At 42.5% G+C, this 26572-nt stretch overlaps 1 protein-coding gene across 4 annotated transcripts in view; it reads right to left on the minus strand.

The window, feature by feature from the left end:
- TRIO (trio Rho guanine nucleotide exchange factor) overlaps nt 1–26572 on the minus strand; it is a 751422-nt gene that overhangs the window by 58907 nt on the left and 665943 nt on the right. For all 4 annotated transcript variants that reach the window (XM_077491869.1, XM_077491868.1, XM_077491871.1 and 1 more), the window contains exon 38: nt 8913–8963. In XM_077491869.1, coding sequence (XP_077347995.1) covers nt 8913–8963 — 51 coding nt within the window. The remainder of the gene's footprint in view (nt 1–8912; nt 8964–26572) is intronic.

The raw sequence follows: 26572 nt of genomic DNA on the forward strand, positions 1-26572 counted from the left end.
GACAGTCAACAAATCTTACACAGATTAGAAGCAAACGTAGAGCCGAGCAAGTAGGCACTTGGTAATACAATACAACATTGTTTTGAGGAGTTCTGAAATCTTTGCCTGGTACGCATAAGGCAACTTTTGAATATAAAATTTCTAGGCAGGCAGTATAAATATGTACAAAAATAAATCACAAAAGACAAGAAAGAAAATGGCATACAAAAATTTGTTATAAAATTAAAAAAAGAGAAAAACAGAACTAAGCGTTACTATTTGGGTAGTATAGTTTCATCCTGTAGGTGGGCGCATGCCATAAATGCAGTAACCATCCTGTTTTTCAAACAAACTCCAGACAAAGCGCACTATTCATTTTCAAGCTACTTAATTTATAGTGGTACAGATGTGGGACAAAGATAAATGAAAAAAGGGAGCTGCGCTCTCAAAGTGACACACTAACCGAATGTAAATGCAAACAAATATAAATAAATACATGGATAAATAAAACAAATAAAAACAATAATAAGTCCCAATAAGTGAATCATGTGACATGTATAAAGTCCTCCAGTGGTCAGTGAAACCTTGGAAATTCCGGCAATAGAAATGAACAAACAGAAAAGGCTGGTGAAAATCCTCTGACTTTAACCACTTGCCTACCAGGCACTAACACCCCCTCCCCGCCCAAGCCATTTTTCAGCTTACAGCACTGTCGCAATTTGAATGACAATTGTGCGGTCATGCTACACTGTACCCAATTTTTTTTATCATTTTCTTCACACAAAGAGAGCTTTCTTTTGATGGTGTTTAATCACTGCTGGGCTTTTTATTTTTTACAAAAAAAAAGACTAAAAATTTTGGAAAGAAAAAGGTTTTGTACTTCGTACTCAGTAAATTTTGTAACCAAGTAATTTTTCGCCTTCACTGATGTGCGCTAATGAGACGGCAACGGTGGGTACTGATAGGCTGAACAGGTGGGAATTGATGAGGTGGCACTGATGAGGAGGCACTAATATGCCACACTTATGGGCACTGTTAGGTGGCACTGGTGAGCACTGTTAGGTGGCACTGGTGGGCACTAATGGGCACGGATAGGCAATACAGATGAGCATTGATGGGCAACACTGATGGGCATTGATGGATGGCAATGATGGGCAGCACTGACTGGCATGGCTAATGGACACTGATTTCTGGCACTTGTGGGCACTGTATGCTGGCATTGGTGGGCACTTACTTTATTGTAATCAGGGCTCTGATGATCAGTGCCCTGATTACATCCCTAGATGTCCTCCTGTGAGGTGATGCCGGCGATTGTCAATGTGAGGCAAGGAACGCCGATTACCAGCATCTCCGTGTTTACATGTGACCAGCTGTGATTAGACACAGCCGATCACATGGTTAACCACTTGACCACTCGGCACTTAAACCCCCTTAATAAACAGACCAATTTTCAGCTTTCAGTGCTCTCACATCTTGAATGACAATTACTTAGTCATACAACATTGTACCCATATGAAATTTTTGTCCTTTTTTTCACACAAATAGACCTTTCGTTTGGTGGTATTTAATCACTGTTGGGTTTTTTATTTTTTGCGCTATAAAAGTAAAAAGACTCAAAATTCTGTGAAAAAATGAATTTTTCTTTGTTTGTGTTATAAAATTTAACAAATTAGTAATTGATACATTTTGGCCAAAATTTATACTGCTACATACTTCTTTGCTAAAAATAAGTACAAATTGGTGTATATTATTTGGTCTTTGTGAAACAAGCTATGGTGCTAATATCTGAAAATTGATCACACCTGAAGTACTGACGGCCTGTCTCATTTCTTGAGACCCTAACATGCAAGAAAAGTACAAATACCCCCCCAAATTACCCATTTTTGGAAAGAAGACATTCCAAGGTATTTAGATAAAGGCATACTGAGTTTTTTGAAGTTGTCCTTTTTTCCCACAATTCTTTGCAAAATCAAGATTTTTTTTTTCCACAAAATTGTCATATTAGCAGGTTATTTCTCACACACAGCATATGCATACCACAATTTACACCCCAAAACACATTCTGCTATTACACCCGAGTATGGCAATACCATATGTGTGAGACTTTTACACAGCGTGGCCACATACAGAGGCCCAACATGCGTGGAGCACCTTCAGGCGTTCTGGAGCACCCAGGCCAATTCTGACATTTCTCTCATACATGTAAAAATCATAATTTATTTGCTAGAAAATTAGATAGAACCCCAAAATATTATATATGCTTTTTTTTAGCAAAGACCCTTGAGAATACAACAGCGGTCGTTTCAACTTTTTATCTCGCACGGTACTTGCGCAGCAATTTCTTGAACGTGTTTTTTGCTTTATAAAAAACAAAACAGTAAAGTTAGCCCAATGTTTTTGCATAATGTGAAAGACGAAGTTACGCAGAGTAAACAGATACCCAACATGTCACCCTTAAAAATTGCATATGCTCATGGAATGGCGCCAAACTTCGCTACTTAAAAATCCCCATAGGCGACGCTTACATTTTTTTTTACTGGTTACATGTTTTGAGTTACAGAGGAGGTCTGGGACCAACATTATTGCTCTCATTCTAACGTTCGCAGCAATACCTCACATGTGTGGTTTGAACACCATTTTCATATGTGGGCGGGACTTACGTATGCGTTCGCTTCTGCATGCGAGCACACAGGGACAGGGGAGCTTTAAAAAAAAAATTTTTTTGTTCATTGTACTTTATTTATTTTGTTTGACACTTTTTTTACCCAAAAATATTTTTTTTGATCACTTTTATTCTTATTACAAGGAATGTAAACATCCCTTGTAATAAGGAATATGGCAAGACAGGTCCTCTTTACAGTGAGATATGGGGTCAATAAGACCCCACATCTCACCTCTAGGCTGGAAAGCCTGAAATAAAATATTTTTTTAAAAACCTTGCTTTGATCATAGTGGTGAGCCGGTAGAAGCACCGGCGGGGGGCGGCGGGAGGGGGGGGGGTTGTCCCCTTTCACTTCCTGTAAGAATGATCAAGCAGCAGAACAGCCATTATGATTGTACTTATGGTGTAGGGAATCGCCGGCTGAAAAAGATGATATCTGAATGATGCCTGTAGCTGCAGGCATCATTCAGATATTCCAGCACAAAGTCAAGGACGTTATATGATGGCCGGCAGGCAGGAAGTGGTAAAAACACATTTTTCATTTTAACAAAAGTTGTCCATGTATACAATATTTCTAACACATAGCATGTACATACCAAAAATGACACCCCAAAATAGATTCTCCTACTCCTCCCGATTATGGCAATACCACACGTGTGAGACTTCCACAGCCTGGCCACATACAGAGGCCGAGTACAGCAGAGTATGGTTGAGCATGGCTGGGTATCGGCAAGCATGGCCGGGTATCGCCGAGCATGGCCGGGTATCGCAGAGCATGGCTGGGTATCGCCAAGTATGGCCAGGTATCGCCAAGTATTGCAGAGTATGGCTGGGTATCACCGAGTATGGCTTGGTATTGCAGAGTATGACTGGGTATTGCAGAGTATGGTCACAGATGTTCCACTTTGAGTTGCAGCTCGTTTTTTTTTTTTGAGGGGGGGGGGTTTGTATACAGAGCAGTCTTTTTTCTTACAGATGTGGGACAGACTTTTTCTCCTTTGGCCTCTCTCTTTTGGAGGTGGTACCTTACCATCAGGTGTGAGGAAATTTCTTGCCTCTGAAGTGGCCATAGGTTATATGGACCAGTAGATTCTGGTCGTTGGGTCAGAGTTAGGATTTCCAATGCGGATAGCAGGAAGTCTAAACAACCTAACTGCTGTGGGCGGGTTCTATAATCATTTAGTCAGCTCTTAGGTTGTTCTATAAGGCATGGTCATATTTTGTATCCACATGCAGCTCATAATTCATACTGCCAAAGGGAATATTTCTTATTTCCCCATGACTAATACTGTTAATCAAGCGGCAACAGTTAGAACAGGACATGGAACAACTGACTGGTTCAAAATTGAGAAAGGAGTGTGGCAAGGGTGTATATTGTCACCCTATTTAACTTATATGCAGAGTACACCATGCGAAATGCCAGGATCAATGAATCACAAGCTGGAATTAAGATCGCAGGGAGATCTGCTGTTGGCTCCTTTTTACATGTTTGGTGGGACTGCCCAGTACTTCAGCCGTTCTGGAAAGCAGAAATATAGTGAGGATCACGACATACTCTCCAAACTACTCTCCAGCCCAATATCTCCTTCATCACACGCAGATCCCACAGCGCAGCTATAAGAAGTCTCTTGCCCTACATATGATAAATGCAGCCACATTATGCATCCCCAGACATTGGAAAACCGCCAGAGTTCCTACTTTGACTGACTGGTACCGACAAATCAACCATACTGAAGAAATGGAAAGACTTATACATCAGGCCCACGACACACACTCCTGGTTCACTCACACCTGGGCATGTTGGATACATTTCAAGCTCTCCTCTACTTATACCGACGCTCACTTACCACCCTCTTCATCATTCTAACTAGAAAATGGGATACTTACATAATCTTGGTACTTTGGCCTTGGTCAACAATCCTCCCCCTTCCTCCCCACTCATTCTTCCTTACCCCCCCCCCCCCCCCCCTCCACGTTATACAATAGGTTAGGCTCCAACTTTGGTTGTCCTTTAAATCTATCTTTCGCAACAAAAAAATAGTTTTTACAGTTATACTATTTCCCATCAAGTCTCCTCACAATCTCCTCGGTTGTTCCACCGAGTGTGTTTCTCCCATCCACAGTTAGCTCCCGCATGGGGTGGATGCCATTACCAGAGACTTGATGCACGTTTATAGGTTTGCATTTCTCACACCCTGGCCTGTAACGGGTTTCAGTCGTTAACGTTGCTTGGGGTCCTCCTACCAACAATTCTTACACCCACTACTTTTACACCCTCGTCATCCAAGCAACATGACAGAAAGTAGTAGGCCCCAGGTAATACATTACCCCGTTTTTATTGTTCAGTTATTGTTTCTTTTCTTTTTTCGGCATATTACCTGTTCCAGGTTTGTTCAATAACCGAATCTATACACCTCGGTACTACATTGAATATGCAACTAAATTGTATATCTCTGAGATTCTATATTGCTGTATTATCTCTCTACATATGTATGCCTTGTTTGTTATATTTCAAAACTGCAATAAAATATTTTGAAAGAAAAGATCGCAGGGAGAAATATCAACAACCTGAGATATGCAAACAATACCACACTAATGGCAGAAAGTGAAGGACTAAACAGAGTCTCTTAATAAAGGTGAAAGAGGAGCGTGCAAAAGCTGGCCTGAAATTGAACATTAACCACTTCCCGACCAGCGCACGACGATGTACGTCGACAGAATGGCACGGGCAGGCATATTGGCGTACAGGTACGTCCAATATTCAATGCCGCCCTGGCATCGGGAGCGCGCCGCCGGCGGCGCGCTCCCGCGCTGGTCGGTACCCCCGTGAGTCCGGTCGCGGGACCCGCAGACTCGTTCGCTGCGGGCATCCCCGCGATCGTCTCACGGAGCGGCCGAATGGAGGAAATGCTGTGTAAACAACATTTCTCCATTCTGCCTAGCAACTAGTGACGCTGATCTCTGCTCCATGTGATTGGAGCAGAGATCAGTGTTCACTAAATGAAAGCCCAACCCCCCCACAGTTAGTAACACACCCCTAGGAACACTTAACCCCTACACTGCCACCCACTGGTTAACCCTTTCACTGCCAGTGTAATTTACACAGGAATCACTGCATTTATATAGCAGTGATTACTGTATAAATGACAATGGTCCCAAAAATGTGTCAAAAATGTCCGATGGGTCCCCCACAATGTCGCAGTCACAATAAAAATCGCTGATCGCCACCATTACTAGTAAAAAAAAAAAAAAAAAAATTAAGAAAAATGCTATAAAACTATCCCTATTTTGTAAACGCTATAACTTTTGCGCAAACCAATCAATAATCGCTTATTGCGATTTTTTTTTACCAAAAATATGTAGAAGAATACGTATTGGCCTAAACTGAGGGAAAAAAAATGTTTTTTATATATTTTTGGGGGATATTTATTATAACAAAAAGTAAAAAATAATGCGTTTTTTTCAAAATTGTCGCTCTATTTTTGTTTATAGCGCAAAAAATAAAAACCACGGGGTGATCAAATACCACCAAAAGAAAGCTCTATTTGTGGGAAAAAAAGGACGTCAATTTTGTTTTGGAGCCACGTCGCACGACTGCGCAATTGTCAGTTAAAGCGACGCAGTGCCGAATCGCAAAAAGTGGTCTGGTCTTTGACCAGCAAAATGGTCCGGTCTGCAAGTGTTTAAGAAAACTAAGATCATGGCAACCAGTCCCATCACTCCTTGGCATATAGAAGGAAAAGACATGGAAACAGTAAAAGATTGTATTTTCCTAGGCTCCAAGATCACGACAGACGGTGGCTGTAGCTATGAAACTAAGAGACACTTGCTTCTTGGGAGGAAAGCAATGGCAAACCTAGACGACATTATAAAAAGCTGAGACATCACCCTACCGAAAAAGGTGCCATATAGTCAAAGCTATGGTATTCCCAGTAGTAAGCTATGGATGTGAAAGTTGGACCATAAGGAAGTCTGAACGCCGAAGAATTTATGCTTTTTAACTATGGCGTTGGAGAAACTCCCTTGGATGGCAAGAAGATCAAACTAGTCAATCCTGAAGAGAATTAACTATAGAAAAGAAAAAAAACTGCGCTGTTTAAAATCTATAACTACAACTTAAAGTAAAATACACACAAGCATCAATAAATAAACATAAGGAGCTGTACTCAGAGAGGCAGTAGAGGACATAAAAGCCTGGCGCACTATGGTCCATGAGACCACAGTCGGACAACAATACTGTTAATCTTATGAGAGATGAAACATATGGCCTCTGAAGAAAAGGAGTTCCTTTTCTGACTTGCAGTCACAATGGTTTGACAGTTTGCACCCCCCATCCACAAGCCTACAGGATCTTTTTTAGTGAGCGGTATACTATCTGAGACTGGTTAGCAGGTGTTAATTCAGGTATAAGATGCCACCACTAAATTATAAACATTATCATCATTCTACTTTCCATATCCAAAGTTACCGTCGCCAATAATATACTTTTTCCACAGTACGCAATTACATCTATTGAGATATATATATATTTTAATATACAATCGAAAAGGCAGGTTGTTTTCATTTTTGTTCAAGTATGTAACCTTTATGTGTAGGCCCTGTATGACTGAAAACTGAAAGTCAACAATTTCCATTGGGTGTGCTCACTTTTTCATCTAACTGTAGATGCAAGCTGTTAATGCATGAAGTTACAGGAGTACAAAATAGTATGTATGTAAAATAATCTGTTGTATTTAACCACTTCAGCCCCAGAAGATTTTACCCCCTTCCTGACCAGAGTACTTTTTACAATTAGGCACTGCGTCACTTTAACTGACAATTGCGCGGTCATGCAATGCTGTACCCAAACCAAATTTTCGTCCTTTTCCCACAAATAGAGCTTCCTTTTGGTGGTTTTTGATCACCTCGGTGGTTTGTATTTTTTAAACAAAAAAAAGAGTGGCAATTATTAAAAAAAACACTATATTTTTTACTTTTTGCTATAATAAATATCCCCCAATATTCTTCTATATATTGTTGGTAAAAAATAAAATAAAATCGCAATAAGTGTATACTGATTGGTTTGCGCAAAAGTTATAGCGTTTACAAACTAGGGGAAAGATTTATGGCATTTTAATTATATATATTTTTTTCTACTAGTAATGGTGGTGATCTGCAATTTTTTGCGGTATTGCGACGAAAAGATCAGAGACTTTTGACACATTTTTGGGACCATTGACATTTATAGAGCGATCAGTGCTATAAATATTATATATATATATATATATATATATATATATATATATACCGTATATACTCGAGTATAAGCCGAGATTTTCAGCCTCTTTTTTGAGGCTGAAAGTGCCCCCCTCGGCTTATACTCGAGTCATCGCCGTCTGACTGCTCGATCAGCGTATCGAGCAGACAGACGGCGGACATACTACAATTTGAAAGCCGCGCCTCCTTCTCCGCCTCCGCCTGTGATAGGCGGAACACTGAATTTCCCAGCAGCCTGTGTTCCGCCTATCACGGACATCGTCTCATCCTCGTCCGTAGTACGAGGATGAGACGATATCGGTGATAGGCGGAACACAGGCTGCTGGGAAATTCAGTGTTCCGCCTATCACAGGCGGAGGCGGAGGCGGGGCTTTTGAATTTTAGAATGGCCGCCGAGGCGATCCTGGCAAGGCACGGGACGGAGGCAAGGCAAGGCACGGCACGGGACGGGACGGAGGCAAGGCACGACACGACACGGGACGGAGGCAAGGAGGCAAGGCACGGCACGGGACGGAGGCAAGGAGGCAAGGCACGGGACGGAGGCAAGGAGGCAAGGCACGGGACGGAGGCTCGGGACACAGGTAGGCTGGACACACACACACACACACACACACACACACACGGACACACACACACAGGGATGGATGGATGGATGGATGGAGACACACACACACAGGGATGGATGGATGGATGGACACACACACACACAGGGATGGACGGACACACAGGGACAGACACACACACAGGGATGGACAGGCATGTCTCACCCTCGGCTTATACACGAGTCAATAAGTTTGCCAGTTTTTTTGGGGGTAAATTGGGGGCCTCGGCTTATATTCGGGTCGGCCTATACTCGAGTATATACGGTACATACACACACACACAGAGGATTTCAGCCAGGAGAGCCATTCTGCCACAGTATATCTGCGTGAGCTGGTCAGGAACTGCTTAAACCTTAAATCGTATACAACTCATCTCAACTGCATTAATGGAAATTAAAGAATAAAGTAAATACCTCCAATTCTGCAACATCAACACAAGCTTTTCTGGAATATTTTAGGAATTCCTGCAAAGAAAAATGAAATATCAAACAAAGAACACACAGATACAGATTGATAAGTACTGTTTTGTCTAGCTTATTACAAGACGGTATGTAAATGGCAGGCAACAATGAAAATTTGTGGCACATACTTCCATTCACAAACCCACAGGCTGTTATAAAGCCTTATTGAACTCACAGAGTATTTAAAGAAGTTGTAAATGCAGAAGTTTTTTTTTATCTTAATGCATTCTATGCATTAAGATAAAAAACCCTTCTGTCTGTGTGTGTAACAGCCACCCTAGTACCCCTTATTGTGCACAAGTGTCTTAGCCATCCGGGACTCTCTTCCGGTTTGGCTGAGACACAGCAGCACCACCATTGGCTCCCACGGCTGTCAAAGTCAATTAGCAAATCAGGAGAGGGGGTGGGACGGTGCTTGGTCGGGCTTCATGTCTAAATAGATACACAGATCTGTGACTCAGCTCAGGTGCCCGCATAGAAAGCTGCTTGCTGTGGGGGCACTCGATAGGAAAGAGGGCCCAGGAGCAGCAAAGAGGAGCCCATGACGAGGAGGATCTAGGCTGCTCTGTGCAAAACCAACTGCATAGAAAAAGTTATGGCTGATACACAGGATCAGATTATCGAACGAATAACCATCTGTTTTTTTTTTTTGCATGCTAATCTCAGATCGAATCTGAAGAGTTTACTAAAGTCATGAAAATTTTCATACAACAGAATAAAAATTCTGAAATACTATCCTGTGTTGTAATGCATTTGTATTGCATTTTCGAACGACAGCTGTACTGATTAAATGAAAATTGTATGATCTGACATCATACAAAAAATTTTCTCATGCATGTCCACTCAAATAATATCCGATGAAATGTCCTGATTGCCTCTCAAAAGCTTTGTACCAACGATCCGATTAGCATAAGATTGCTTCAAAATCAGTATTTTTCACACAATTTTCTGAATGTGTGTACTGAGCATAAGTATAACATTTATTATCATTATTTTTTTTTTAAAACAAGACTTTACAATCTCTTTAAAAAAAATTTATTATGTGTCTAGCCATTTTTAAAGTTCTGAAACATATTTAATACGGAACTTCATACAAAATACACAAATTCATTTTATTCAACATATCATTTACAGTATTATTTTAAATGAAAGCAGTGTAAGTATCTGAATTTCACTTGGTGTCAGCCACTTGCGGTCTCTGTACAGCAGAGATTAGACAGAGAGGAAGTGGCAGTATAAAGAGACAAACATTATACAAATAAAGAAAATGATAATAGAAGGACAGAACAAAGTGATGATCTCATGTGTGTGCTGCTTCGCCTTTCACTATCTAGTCACATGCTGGGGGAAATGCTAAAATTATTTTGATACATTAATATGCATGGGAAATTTCAAGATGGCTATCAGCATTATGGTTGTAAAAGAAGAAAAATTAGTCAGCTAGTACATTTATATGGGCACCAACCCCAAAGCCTGGTCTTGATTTTTCCAAGGTAGAGGCTACAAACTTTCCCCTGCACCCTGCCACACACCAAGCACCCTGATTGCTTTTGGCTCAATGAACACAAGACATTAAAACATTTTTTTAATTACACCCAGCTTACATTCAGTTCTGCAATGTAAAAAACACTAAATGCTGATAAAAGCGCGTTTATGAGCGTTTATGCACAGTTTTCGGCGTTATTTCTATGCTCTTGAACAGAATTTTAGGGCATTCAGACAACAGCCCATAAACTCCCCTGCTTATAAACTTCAATAAACGTCCATGTGTGCATGGACACACAGGATAGCATAGAGGGGAGTTTAAGGGCCGTTTAAAAAAACGCCAAAAACATCAGTTTACCATCTTTGATGTGCATGAGGTCTTAATTTTACTTGGGGAGTGATGGGTATGAAGAGCTTAGCATAGGTGGTGTTCTGAAGTAAAGGACATTGAGGTATTAGGTACAAAGTGATATCAGAATGAAAACATCTAACAAAAAGGGTTTTCTGGCTAATAAAGTTATTAGCAATATTTTAAAATATGGTTGATTGGTTTGCATTAAAGCAAACTGATGAATATAGAACACATAGTAAACTGACTCCTTGTTTGCATAACTAGACCTTCCAGGTGACATATAAAGTAGGATAGGGGGCGCTAAAGTGTGATGCTAAAATATATGTTCAAATACCTTAAAGAGTTCACTCTACAAAATATTAATATTATGGTTAATTGAAATTCCACCTTCAAACATCCTGATCATCTCTTCACTACATGGTGACCGAGAACAATCCATGTGTATACTTAATATATAATGAAAATGTTCAACTGTCCATATCAACACCAATTGTGAAAAAAATATTAAAATATTATTAATAGAGTCCCAAACAGATTGAAGATAGTATTCATGTGACTCCAACAACTAAATACTTCCAACTGTGATGATATCTTCCAACAAATTAATAAGTGATCCTTCACCAAACCTAGAAAGTCAGCACTTAAAGTGAATGGATATGTAATCTGCCTACCAGAAAAATGTTACTCTTTTAATTAAAAAGATAGCCAAACAAAGCTTATGCAGGATAGTGCCTGCTCACATGGATTGGATTGGAGATATGCGAGAACCTTCCTCCTCAAGGATATATGCGGGATATACAAAGAGAATGGAGAACATCCATAGCGTAATAACGTTTATTAAGAGTAAATTATAAAAATGTAGCTAAATGGCTCCTTACATTTAAAAGTAGCTGTCCCGACACTGGGGTTGCTGGCTTGTCATATCGTGTGGTGTGTTGTAACAACCCTGCGCCCACCTCCGCGGATGGTGTGCGTTCCACTGGCTCCAAACGACAACCAGAGGGACTGGAGGTGGCATAAAACAACGTGACCAGGTCCCGCCTCAACGTATGTTTCCTGAGTTACGTCTTCAGGAAGCGCACATGGTCACTAACAGCCACAGTATTTATAGTCTAGATTTTAATTAGTGTTAGTAGTTTTTGTGCGCAGCCTCAATGCCGGTCCGATGGGCAACCAACATGCAGCTGCATATTATCAACACAAAATCCCATATTACAAAATATATTACCTCCAATAACAGCACAAAACAAAGTTAAATTTGTTTGTTTGTTTAGAATTACATGAAAGTCATCACTGATACAAACACATTTAAAAACCCTGTATATGTCCCCGTCAAGTATTCCATCCTCCGGAGATGGGAGGAGCCGCTGACACGTAGCAGGCGCTGGAGCGGCTCGCATCCTCTTCCCCTGCAGCCCCCACCTCACGCCTCCTGTATCGCCCGCTCCGCCCACCCGCCGTCAGCTGTTCGCCTCCACGAGGTAGAGCGGACGCTCCGGACGAAGACAGGAGAGAGAGCGGGCAGAGAGCGCTCCCCCGTGAAGCAGGGATACAGCGGTAGGACAGCGGCCCTGTACGGAGCTCTGCACCCCCCCCCCCCCCCTAACCACAGAGTCGGCCTGACTGCACGGACATCTCTACCCCCTCATATGTCGGTAAGGTTATGGATTAGATAACAGTGACAGAGTGGAGGAGCAGTGGAACAGATAGGTGAGCAATCTGTGTGGATGAAAGGAGGGGGGACGGACAGCCGGATATTTTGTCATCGTTAATGACTAAAAACTATTACTGAAATGATTTTTCTTTGAAAGTGGTAAGGCGTATATATATATAAGTCTGCTAATGACTGCTGTTAATGTGACACCCACTACTAGACCACCAGATTGTTACCAACACTGCCTGATCAGCTGGATATAAATCCTGCAGGGTGAGAAGTGGTGTGAGGTGAATGGATGGACATTTGAAGGACAGATAAACAGCAATGCAGTGCGGAGTTTTCTTTTTCCTTTACATACATGTCTCATACAGAGGTATAAAATAGCAGTGTGGATTTGCGCTCATTTGCAACTATCTACCCTTTTGCCCATTGTTTGTCCAGCACTTCTTGACAGCAACTCTGCGGGCAGACACAGGTGGTGAATGCTGGAGTTGACTTATGGCCTATACCTGCGGCTAAAAAAAAAAAAAAAAGAGGGAGAATTCTGGCGCAGGGCCCTGGGTGACGAGTTGGACTGGTGTCCTCTGCTCAATAACTGCACTGTCACTGCCCGCTGGCATACTGGCATAAGGGATTGAGGTACCCCGCTCCCGGAAAGTGACATAATCAATCCGTACCCCACAAGAGTTATAGGAAAGGAGAAGGACATTGGCTTTGAAAAAAAAGGGAAGGTCCTGGTTCTTGGAGTTAATTTGTTACAAAAGGAGAATGCGGGGGAAGACGAATAAAAGGGGGGGGAACGGGGCCTGCTAGCCCTGGGGGGATACAACGATATTTGGTGGGGGAGACAAGTACGATGGAAAGCAGCCAGGAAACCCCCAGCCAGAAGACATTAAGAAAATCAGGTGCGGGCATTAGTAAAACTATGGAGACGGGAGAAGGGCAGGGAGTGGAAAAGCCTAAGGACTTATGCCCAACTCGCACCAGGATGGGGGGGGGTAAGCTCCCGAGAAGAAGACAAGGTCAAAAGAAGGGAAGAATTGGGGAGAAAAGGAGAGGCCTCCCCCCAACCCGAAATCCAACCCGAATTAGAAGGAGACCCAGTGTTGGCAGAGCCACAAGTGAGCCTGAGTATGCTGGGGGGGTGGGATAGGGGGTAATCTCTCTCTCAAACAGGGCTTATGCACTCTCTCTCGCGCTCTCTCGTCTCCCCCTCCTCTCTCTCCCCATGCTGACCTCCGGCGGGGGGGGGGGGGGGGGGGTGGATGTTGCCCCCCCCCCGGCGGGGCGGGGGGAGAGAGGAGGGGGAGGGGAGGAGTGAGATATGACAAGGTTGAAATTGATAACATATAATGTGAGGGGTATAAGTACTCCCCCAAAAAAATTCAGAGTAAGTAAGGAGTTAGAATTGTATGGAGCGAATGTGATCTGTCTGCAGGAAACACATATGTCACATGAGGTTAAAGGGAGATTGACGTCTTGGAGGTTCCCAACATGGTTTTACGGCGACTCTACAACATGTTACGCTAGGGGGGTAGCAATAGGCTTTGAGAGAAGTGTCAGGTTCGAAGTTGAGAAACAAATGGCCGACCCGGAAGGGAGATTTTTGTTCATAAGGGGAAGAATATCGGATGGAGTATAAACCTTTGCGAACATATACTCCCCAAACAGGGACCCAGATAAATTTTTAAGGAAGGTCCTGGACCTATTAGCAGAGTTCAGAAAAGGTAAATTGATAGTGGCGGGGGATCTGAATATGTGCGTCGACCCTCGGGTGGACTCCTCAGCGGGGTCCCCTCGATCGTCGGGGCTCAGATATAAAAAAATAAAAGCTTTGCTCTCAGAATTTCAGTTAGTTGATGCTTGGAGGATTAAACATCCGAATAGCAGAGACTATACTTTCTACTCATCGGTGCATGGGACATTCACCCGAATTGATTATGTTCTGATTGAACATCAAATGCTCCCAGCACTCAAAGATACAGTAATAAAATCTATCTCCTTGTCCGACCATGCTCCAGTCATGGCACAGCTGGAGCTAGTAACAGATCAGGCCAAAAGAGAGACATGGAGATTAAATGAAGCGTTGATACAGGACCCAGAGACTAGAAGCAGAATTGAAACAGAGCTAGAAGAGTTCTTTATAAGAAATGACTCCCCAGAGGTTACGAGGAGTACGATATGGGAGACCCATAAAGCATTTATACGAGGAATCTTAATAAGCATTGGGACAGGGAAAAAAAAGGAAATGGGGAACAGGCTACAGGATTTAAATAAGGAGCTTTGGGAATTGGAGCAACAAACAAGACCAAAATGGATCCCAGAGAAAGTAGAGCTGAAAGATAAGAAGCTAGAATTAGAAGGACTCTTGGAGAAGGAAAGGGTGCGAGTTAACCACTGGGCAGAGAGCATAAGATATCAGGAGGGGAACAAACCTGGGAAATGGTTAGCGAGAGTAGTGCGGGAGAGAAGAAATGCGTCCTTCATATCAAAAATAAAAAATGAAAAGGGGGAAATGAAGCACTCCACTCCTGAAATAGCGGCGGTCTTTCATGGCTATTATAGCCAGCTATATAAGGTAGGACAGGGAAAGGAGAAAAGTAGAAACAAGGAGGATACTATCGAGTACCTAAAAGGGATAGGTCTCCCTACAGTCCCAGAGGATGAGCTGGAAAGGTTAGAGGCACCGGTAACGGTAGAGGAGGTGGTGAGGGCAATAAGGGGAATGGCAATTGGGAAGAGTCCAGGTCCGGATGGGTTTCCAATCCTATATTATAAAAAGTTTGAAAAGATACTGGCGCCCAAATTATGCGAGTATATGAACGCAGTCGCAGAAGGGGAAGATTTGAGGGAAGAAGCATTGATGGCTTATATAACTTTGATATTAAAGGAGGGGAAGGACCCAACAACCCCTGGGAGTTACAGACCAATCTCTCTTCTGAATACGGACGTGAAGATATTCTCAAAAGTGATAGCAGAAAGACTGAAACCATTGGTACCCCAATGGGTCCATAGTGACCAAACGGGGTTTGTTACGGGCAGGGAGGGGAGGGATAATTGCCTTAAAACCCTAATGCTGATTCATGGGGTGGAAAGCAGCGGATCCCCAGTCGCCCTGTTATCTGTGGATGCTGAAAAAGCATTTGACAGGGTAGACTGGGGCTTCATGTTTGAGACCTTAGGATATTTGGGGTTAAAAGAAAAAACATTACGATGGATAAAAGCATTTTATTCCCACCCGACGGCAAAAATTAAAATTAACGGTAACCTCTCCCCGGTAGTAAAGTTATATAATGGAACTAGACAGGGGTGTCCTCTGTCTCCAATGCTGTTTGTATTGGCCTTGGAACCCTTGCTGGTCTCTATTAGGAAAAATGGAGATATAAGGGGGGTGAGAATAGGCGGAGAGGAGTATAAGGCGTATGCAGATGACATATTATTTTATGTTTCAGAACTCAAGGTGACTCTGCCAAACATAATTAAGGAGATCCACAGATATGGGAAGTTGACAAATTTTAAGATCAATATGTCAAAAACTGAAATTCTGAACATAACAGTACCTAAAAAAGAACAAGAGGAACTCCAGAGGTCCTTCCCCTTTATCTGGTGTAGGGAAGAGCTGAGGTATCTGGGCGTTAGAATTACACCCACATTGTCATCTATATACGCAGCCAATTATACAGATATATTAAATAGGGTTAAAGAATGTATCAAAAGCATGAGACATAAACCCTTGTCGTTAATAGGGAGAGTAAACGCGTTAAAAATGTTTATTTTACCACAATTGACATATGTGTTCCAAATGATCCCAATAAAAGTTCCGCAGGAGTTCTTTACGAAACTTAAAACCCTAACCTTAAAATATATATGGGGACGTAGGAATCCCAGGATTTCTTATGCGACTCTAGAAAGGGGGAAAGTAGGAGGGGGATTAGCTGCCCCGAAGAAGATATTACCAGGCAGCAGTAATTTCACGAGTGGTGGATTGGGTGTATGACAAAGGGGATAAAGGGTGGGTAAATATAGAGAAAACACAAAGCGGAGTCAATCTAGGAAAAAGGATTTGGATACCACGGGACTATCGTGACTTGGGGAGTAGCACCAACCCACTAACTATTCATTTGTTTAAAATATGGGATAAAGTGGGAGAATTAAATCACTGGCAGTATAATTCACCTTTAATTTCTTTATTGGACACAAGTTTTTTTAAACCAGGGAAGGAGGAATTTGTTTACTTTACCAGATGGGCAAAAAAGGATGATATTTTGTTGAAAGATGTGATGAATGGGGACAGATTTTGCACTTTATGAGAAATAAGACAAAGATGGGGATGTAGGAAATTAGATAGTTGGAGATATGCACAAATTAAACATTTTGTTCAGACTCTGCCTCGGCCACTTCATGGAGAAGGAGATCTTAGACCTATGGAGAGAATGCTTTCAGACTCGAGCTGCAAAAAAAAAAAGTATGTCCAAAATTTATAAAATTCTAGAGGAGGAAAAGGAACCAGGGGAACCACTATTCCTGAAAAAATGGGAAGAAGAGTTGGGTACTCTGGGGGATAAGGAGCGTAGAAAGAAGATTTTAAGAATAGCAGGCACAATATCTAAGGACAATATGTCAGTGGAGATGTTATTTAAACTAATGGCAAGATGGTATATCGTCCCATAAGGGGCGCATAAGAGAAGGGCAGACATATCAGCATTATGCTGGAGGGGCTGCGACAAGGTGGGAACTTTTGCACACATCTGGTGGGAGTGTGGTAAGATTGGCCCATATTGGGAGAAAATAATAGAAAACATCTTCCGGATAACAGGGGAACAGGTAAAGAAGGATCCGTGGACATGTCTGTTCCATGATACTGACAAAACATTAGGGGAATACAAAAACTCATTGATTCCTCACTTATTGATCGCCGCAAAAAGCCTGATCCCAAAGATGGGGTACTGCCGAACCTCCATCTACGAGGGAATGGTTAGGTAAAATAGAGTGGTTAAGATCAATGGAGGAATCAATATTTAGAAGAGGGGACCAAGTGGAAACTTATTATAGTAAATGGGGAAAATGGTTGGAGTTCAAGAAAACAAGGGAATATCTCAGAATGAGTGGATCCGAGGGGAGGTGAGGGGGGGAGCGGGAGAGAGAGACGGAGAGAGAGAGGGGAGGGAGGGGGTGAGGGATCGGGGGGGGGGGATGGGGTTATATAAGGAAACGGAATAGGAAGTATATTTTTGTAATACATTTACTTTTCGAAACTTTAACAAAATAAATAAAGAATAAAATAGAGGAAAATGTTGAAAAAAGGATTGCATGTGATGTGAAAGTAGCACTGCCAACAGGCAAAATGGTGGCGATAAGTAGAAGGGAACTAAAGCAACAAGGGCGCAAAGCTTGCCACAATTTGTTGATGAGAGATCACGGCGTGCTATATACTGATGCAAAAAAAAAAAAACCTGTATATGTCCATAAATAGCCTCTAGGTGGTGGTATAAACCCAATTATACACAAAAATTCATTCCTCATTTGCCAGCACATTAGAATTATCGATACAGAGCTTGACATATATTTATAATCCAACAGTTCCATAACTTAAAAAGAAATTTTACCCCATACCACAAAGTCGGGCATCACCTATATAGCACAATTAAATTATTTAAAATTTTAATATATATAAAAAAAAATATATATATATATATATATATATATATATATATATATATATACACACACACAAATATAAAAGGGAGGGTTTTAATTAATCATTGGACAAGACACAATCGAGGTCTAGTTCTAACATATGGTTGCATAGTCCTCAATTTATATACCCACTTAGTTTCATTGTTAGAGATTTCTCTCTTTATGCGTGTTCCCCTCCAACGTTTAGAAATCTTGTCTATTCCATAAAAAAACGTGTGGGATCACTGTTGTGGTATAATTTAAAATGTCTAGAAACACTATGATTTTGAAATCCTTTTTTAATATTTTTAAGATGCTCATCTATTCTAATTTTAAGTTGTCTAGTGGTTCGGCCTACGTATTGGAGGGAACATGGGCACTGCGGTATGTAGGTGACATGGTCTTAATTACATGTGATAAGGGGCTTAATTTTAAAATTTTCTTTAGTTATTAAGGATTGAAGTTGTGAAATTTTCTTAGAGGTTACTAGTCTTCTTGTCGTTCTGCATGCTTTGCATCTAGTATAGAAATTAAAGCCAGAGCCATCTAGCTATTCTATTCCTCAACCCCGGAGCCCTCCTATAAATTAATTTAGGCCTGGAGGGGATTGAGGATAGTAAATCCTTATCTTTTAACAGTACGGCCCAATGTTAGCTTCATACTTGTTTATATTGTCTATTGAAACCTGATACAAAGGCCATTTCTCCCTTATACTCTGGTTTGGGTTTAGTTATCAAAATAACCATAGCCTAATTTGCTTATCCATATCAAATTGCAATTGTTTAAAACGCCTTTCAAGATCTAAATTGGGACTGGGGCTTTGTTTAAAAACTTCTTCTATATTAATGTGACGTCCTTTCATGAAGTTAAACAGGTCCATATCTGATACTGTCAAACCGCATAAATAGACACAAAGCCTCCTCCAAACATATCCTAAAACAAGCTGAAGAAACACTGGACTCTCTTGAGCAAGTGTTCCTTGCAATCCCCACGGCCTCAAATTCAGCTAAACTACGCCTACAAACCAGACTCACAGACCATTTGCACTTTGAACAAGCCAAGAAAGGCAACTTTTTTAGCAAACAAAAAATATACGAACACGGAGAGCAGGCGGGAGAGCTTTTAGCCTATATGGCTCATCTAGACCGCAGCCCCCCAGTAGTGATCCAAATCCATTCAGAAATGGGGACCGTCCTTACAGACCCAGTACTGGTAGCCCAGGAGGTCAAATGCTTCTATGCTGACCTGTATACCTCTAGGGCCAACTGCCCCCTGACTAAGCTACAGGCCCTTCTGCAAGGCGTAGACTTCCCCACCCTTACAGACTCTGACGGACCTCCTCTAAGCTCCCATTACAGAAGAGTGCATAGCAGAAGCTATAGCATGCTTGCCACCGTCCAAAGCCCCAGACTCTGACGGCCTTCCCCTAGAATTCTACTCCCAATTCCAAGAAACCCTACTTCCCAGGCTGCCCGCATTATACTCTCACATATTCCAAACCAGCACACTCCCATGCACCATGAGTGAAGCCCTAATTGTTCTCATTCTGAAACCAGGCAAGGACCCTCTGTATCCCGAATCATACGGCCCCATTTCTCTCCTACAATTGGACGTTAAAATATTGGCCAAAATCCTTGCTCTCAGACTAAACAAAGTGATATTTAGCCTCATCCATGCCGATAAAACCAGCTTCATGCCCAACATGAAAACGGCATTTAACCTTAGAAGGTGGTTCATGAATCTCCAAGCCCCCCATGACAATTCCGGCACTAGGCTGGCAGTTAGCCTTGATGCCACCAAGGCATTCAACTCAGTAGAGTGGAGCTACCTCTGGGAATGCCTCCACAGATTTGCCTTTGGCCCCAGATTTGTCAAGTGGCACCAGCTTCTCTATCAAGCTACCACTGCTCACATCCAGGTGAACGGGCAAACATCTAGCTCCTTCTCACTGTCCCAAGGAACCCACCAAGGCTGTCCCATCTCACCCATGCTATATGCATTGGCTGTGGAACCCCTGGCTATCGCCATTAGAGCGCCCCTTGACATTAGGGGCCTCCGTCTGGGTCAGGTGACAGAGGTGATCAGCCTCTATGCTGATGATATGCTGCTCTACCTGGAGGACGCTGGTCCCTCCCTGGCGGCAGCCCTCCAGTTGATCCAACGCTTTGGTGCTTTCTCAGGACCCCAGATAAACTGGTCCAAATCCCAAATTCTCCCCATAGACGTCACTGCCCCTAAAACCAAATCAAATATCTAGGTGTACAATGCTCCCGCTCCCTTACAGACTATGCACGATTAAATTTAGAACCACTATTTGAGCTCCTTAAACGCAAAACCCAGGTTTGGTCCAGACTCCCTCTTAGGGTCATGGGTCGGCTTAACCTAGTGAAGATGATTCTTCTCCCCAAGGTACTTTACCTTTTCTGGCATGCCCCTCTTTATGTTCCAGTCAGCATGTTTAAAAACATGGAATCTATCCGAAATACATTTGTATGGTGCTCCTCCAGACACAAACTGACATAGCAGACCCTTAAATGCCCAGTTCATCTGGGCGGCACTGCCCTTCCCAATCTGGCACTATATTACCTTGCCTCCCAACTGTCCCACTTCTATTATTTCAACAGCCACGATAAAACTAGATATTCCACGTTGGTGTGCATGACGGCCACGGAGGTGGTAGCCCACCCTACCCAAATACTATTTTGCAGACACCAGGGCCTCTCACGACTAAGGGATAAACAACACATGCTAACGCATCACAACAAGATCTGGCACATAGCACATGCCACCACAGGGGCCCCCCTCTTGCACGCCCACACACCATTATGGGAAAACCCCCTCCTCCCAGAACTATTGACAGTACCAGACCACAAGCTATGGATAATCAAGAGAGTTGTATACCTATCCCAACTTTTTACTGGGCGCACAATCAAAACATTCCAGGCCCTTAAATAAGAATTTGATCTTCCCAACTATATGCTCTTCCGCTACCTCCAGGTCCGCCATGCTGTCCAGTCTCAGTTTGGAAACCTCGCATCACCACTAGAAACGGTGACCCTGACAAACATGGTACTCGGAGACGACCCCAAGAAACTGATTTCCCTCCTATACACGCAACGTCTCACCCCCAGAGCTACAGCTCATGCATACCAGCTTAAAACAAAGTGGCAGGCGGACCTCGGGGACATTGAGGAAGAACAATGGAGGGAAATCTTAGCAACGCCCCAAAAAGTATTGCCTAAACTCCGACAGACTTACCTCTACATCCTTCATAAGTCGTACATCACCCCTGCTTGACTCTCCAAATATAAAGCCGATACTGACCTGGTGTGCCCCATATGTGGCGACGCCAATAGCACCTTCTATCACCTCATATGGTTCTGCCCGCCCATCCAACAATATTGGACACAGGTTATCAAATTCCTCCACAACCACATGGGTTCCCCCCTAACACTCTGCCCACATCAGTGTATACTCTGTCTCCTTCCCCTACCTGAGGAGGAAAAATATCTTACAATGTTCATGCAACAAACTCTCTTCACAGCCAGAATGCAAATAGCTCAGCTATGGCTTAGACCTAACCCACCCACAATCCAACAATGGAAGAGGGCTGTGAACCTCTCACTACCCTAAAAAAAAAGTCCTATATTCCCACCGAGGATGCCAGGGAAAATGTCATAAGATCTGGGATAGGTGGAGAGAGGACTCCTCCACTTGCGGAGATTAGACTCAACGACGCAATAAAAAATAAATAAAAAAACAGACCGCAGCACCAATTATTCCTACTGACTAAGGTTGGAGACTAAGTGCAAACTATTGTTCTTATGTGTAAGAAACCAGGCAAAGCAGACAGCATACCTAGATACGTATGTCAGACAAACTTTGTATATCCTATTAACACATTGTGGTGCCTGTTGCACCCGGCATTTGTTGTATAATGTCCTGTACTGACTTTTCTGCAAAATGAACTTTATTTTGATTAAAAAAAACACGTCCGTGAGTTAAAAGTTCAAAATAATGCAAATTTTTTTTTTGCAAAATCTTCATATAAAATTTTTCATTAGCATACAAAATTATGCTCAAATTTTTTTTTGCAAAATCTTTATTTAAAATTTTTAATTAGCATACTGAAATTATGCTATGGCATCTGATACCAAGCTGTCAGTATTAGATCCTTTAAGTCGTGTAAGTTGAGAGGTGGGGCCTTAATGGATCAGACTTGTTTTCTATCACATACCTCAGATAGTTACATAGTTAGTAAGGTTGAATAAAGACAGCAGTACATCCAGTTCAACCTGAGTGTCTACAATTGTCCCTATCCCTGTAGTTTGCACACTCACATTGGTCCCTACCCTCAAGGATGGTTGATGGATTGAAATCTTGAGAATTTGGAGGCCAAGTCAACACCTCAAACTTGTGCCCTTCAAACCATTTTGTTTTTTATTGATGACTTGCATGAGATTACAGTCAACAACACTGGGAAATATAAAAATAGGATTTTTAAAACAGCTTACCTGAAAACCATTTTTCTTGGAGTACATCATAGGACACAGAGTCTCAAGTAATTACTTGGTGGGTTATAGGCCTACCTTCAGGTGTTGACACTGGTATAACCAATACAGGAAGTTGACTCCCCTATATAACCCCTCCTCCTTCCAGGAGCACTCAGTTTTTGTAGCCAAGCAATATAATATACTCTCACCCCATAAAACAGAGGGGTGGGAGCTCTGTGTCCTATGATGTACTCCAAGAAAAGGATTTTACAGGTAAGCTGTTTTAAAAAATCCTATTTTCTTTATCGTACATCATAGGACACAGGGTCTCAAGTAATTACTTGGTGGGATGTCCAATAGCAATGCTACTTGAGGGGAGGGAGACACAACCCGTAGGGTAACCCCCAGACCTGAGGACTTATACTGCTGCCTGCAGCACACTGCGCCCGAAGACGATATCCTCATTCCATCTTACATGCACTTGATAAAATTTTGCAAATGTATGTACTGAAGGCCAAGTCGTGGCCTTACAGATTTGAGACCTGGAGGCCTGGTGACGCACTGCCCAAGAAGCACCAACCGCTCTGGTAGAATGCGCCTCAACTTGAAAAGGGGGAATCTTTCCCTTTAAATCATAAGTTTGAATTATAACTTGCCAAATGCACTTAGCGACAGTGGATTCTGACGCTGCTTGTACCTTCTTAGGACCCTCTGGCAGAAGAAATAAGACATCAGTCTTACGAATCGGAGCAGTTTTCTTAAATACATTTTCACTGCTCTCACTACCTCAAGACAATGTAGTGACCTTTCTTCCCTGGAACAAGATCTTTGGAAAAAACCCTGGCAGGACAATATCTTCATTCATATGAAAGCCTGAAACCACTTTTGGCAAAAAACCTGGACGAGGGCGTAACACCACACTGTCCTCATGAATAATCAAATATGACTCCTTACAAGAAAGAGCAGCCAATTCTGAAATCCTCCTTGCTGAGCATATAGCAAACGAAAATATCAGCTTCCTAGTCAGAAGGACTAAGGGAACATGCTGTAACGTTTCGAATGGCTGTTTTTGTAAGACTGACAAAACTAAACTTAAGTCCCAAGGGCTTAAGAGTGATTTAACTGGCGGATTAATCCGCAGCACTCCTTGCATGAAACCCTGGACTAAAGAATGCATAGCAAGCAGTCTTTGAAATAAAAAATTGATAAGGCTGAGACTTGGCCCTTAATAGTACTCAGGGCCAACTATATCATACGCTTAATTGTAGAAAGGTAAGAATTCTGCCTATGATATATCTCCAAGGGTACCAACCCTTGGACTCACACCAGGAAACATAAGTTTTCCAGGCTCTATATAGTATATAGCTCTAGAAGCTGGCTTCCTAGCATTAATCAAAGTAGAGATAACTGACCTAGAAAGCCCACGTTTATTCAGAATGTGGGTCTCAATAGCCAAGCCGTTAAATTTAGCGTTCGTAAAGTAGGATGTAATATCAGCCCCTGAGATAGCAGGTCTGGCCTTAGTGGGAAGAGCCCTGGACCCTCCACTGCCATCCTTACGATCTCTGCATACCACGACCTTCTGGGCCATGCTAGTGCTACCAGTATTACCGATTTTCTTTCCAGCTTGATCCTGCAAAGAACTTGAGGTAGCAACTGAAACGGGGAAAAGTGCATAGATCAGTAAAAACTGATCCCACGGGGTCGCCAATGCATCTGTTCCGTATGCGAGTGGGTCCCCTGTCTTGGATGCAAAGTTGACTAGCTTAGTGTTGAATCTGGACGCAAGAAGGTCTACGTCCGGAGTACCCCATCTTTGGCAAACAGCCTGAAACACCTTGGGGTGAAGAGACCATTCTCCTCGGAATAACTGCCGGCGACTTAGATAGTCCACCTGCCAATTCTCTACTCCCGGAATGAAAACTGCCGATAGGCATGGGACATTCTCTTCTGTCCAAGTTAGAATCTGGTTCACCTCTCTCTGAGCTGAGAGACTCTTGGTGACCCCTTGTGATTGATATATGCCACAGCCATGGCATTGTCGGACTGGATCCTGGCAGGACAATTCTTTAACCTGGAGGTCCAGGTTTTTAGAGCCAGATACACTGCCGGAATCTCTAGGATGTCGATGGGCAAGGCTCCTAGTCCCCAGCCTGAAAGGCTGGCATCTGTCATTACTACCTTCCAGATAATTGATCTAAAGGGATTTTCCTTCAGCAGGTTCCAAGATAGTAACCACCAACTGAGGCTTTGGGACACTCATGGGGACAGCCACATTGGCAAGTCCAAAGCTTGAATCGTTTTGTTCCAAGCAGACAGAATACTGCTTTCGGTTTCGAATGGAATTGAGCATAGGGAACTGCTTTGAATGAAGCTACCATCTTCCCCAACAACCTCATGCAAAGGCGAATTGAAGGATTTCTCTTCGACCTGATCATCCACACCAGCTCCTGTATGGAGCTGATCCTTGCGGGAGGCAAGAACACCCCTTTTCTGTGCTGTGTCTATGATCAGGCCCAGATACTCCAGCCTTCTTAGTGGCTTTAAAGAGGATTTCTTTAGGTTGAGAATCCAACCCAAACCTTCCAGGTAACTGCTTGTGATGGCTACACCTTGCTTCAAGCAAGACACTGACTGGTCTATTAACAATAGATTGTCTAAGTAAGCCAAGACAGTTATGCCCTGTGCCCTTAACCTGACTAGAGGTGGGGCTAATACCTTAGTGAATACCCGAGATGCTGTAGCAAGCCCGAAGGGCAAGGCTATTAACTGAAAATGCATCTGTTCTACTTAGAACCGCAGAAACCTCTGGTGAGGAGGAAATATATGGACAAGCAGCTATGCATCTCTGATGTCGAAGGACGCCAGAAGTTTTTCTCCTTGCAGGATGGAAACGACTGACTTGATTAACTCCATGCAAATGGAGCAGATTTTGCAGACTTGTAGCCACAGGTCTTCCTTTATGCCTGGTCTGATGGCAGAGGCCTAACAGTTTAAATGAAAGACGCTTATATTTTCTTTTGACTGGCAAAAGAGTACTATTTCCGCTGGAAATTGTTTGAATGTATTTATCCAAACTATTGTCAAATAATCATTCTCCCTTAAAGGGGAAACTAGTTAGAAGGTTCTTACAAGGCGTCTCAGCTGACCAACCCTTTAACCAAAGGCTCCTTTGCATATGTAAAAGTACACAACGCAAGGCGTGATGCCTGGTGAATAGAATCCTTCATAGTGTCTACAGCAAAGCATAATGCTTTAGGTAGCTCAGCCAGTTCCTGTGCTTGTTGCACAGGGAGCTCATCTGAGAGCATCTGTGAACTGGTCCTTTAAGGACTGACAGATGCCTATAGCTGCAATTGCAGGCTGAGCAACAGTACCTGCTAAGAAAAAAAGGACTTTAACAGACCTTCCAACTTCTTATCTGTTGGATCTTTAAGCATAAGCTCATTGCCCACTGGGTAAAAAAAAAAAAAAAAAAAAAAAAAAAAATATATATATATATATATATATATATATATATATTTCACATTGGAAATTGCAACATCAACTGCTGGAACTTTCCATCTTTTAGTGAATCTTTCTTCCATAGGATAGAGCTTTGCGAGTCTCTTTGGAAGGGAAAAAATGCTTATCCGGATGATCCCATTCGTTATAAATAAGCTTTTTTAGTAATGCATGGACGGGAAACGCATGCAAAGGCTGTAAAGGCTTCAAAGAACCCAAGGAAGAGACCGGCCCTTCAGCTAACTCTGTTAGGGGTAGTATGCAAGTAGAGCAAACCATCTTTGCAAGCCTCTGTACTTCAGATTGTGAAGTAGGGATTCTTGGGAACTTCAAGTATTTTTTCCTCTGCAAAGAAATAATCGCATGTCTTTCCTCCCGATCATCTGAGGGCAATACCCCATCCTGTCCCCATAATTCTCTTGGACCCTCCACGGACTGTAAAGAG

Source organism: Lithobates pipiens, unplaced genomic scaffold (assembly GCF_037356315.1).
Source record: "Lithobates pipiens isolate NorthernLeopardFrog02 unplaced genomic scaffold, aLitPip1_a1.2 Scaffold_19, whole genome shotgun sequence".
In the NCBI taxonomy this organism is placed as follows: Eukaryota; Metazoa; Chordata; class Amphibia; order Anura; family Ranidae; genus Lithobates; species Lithobates pipiens.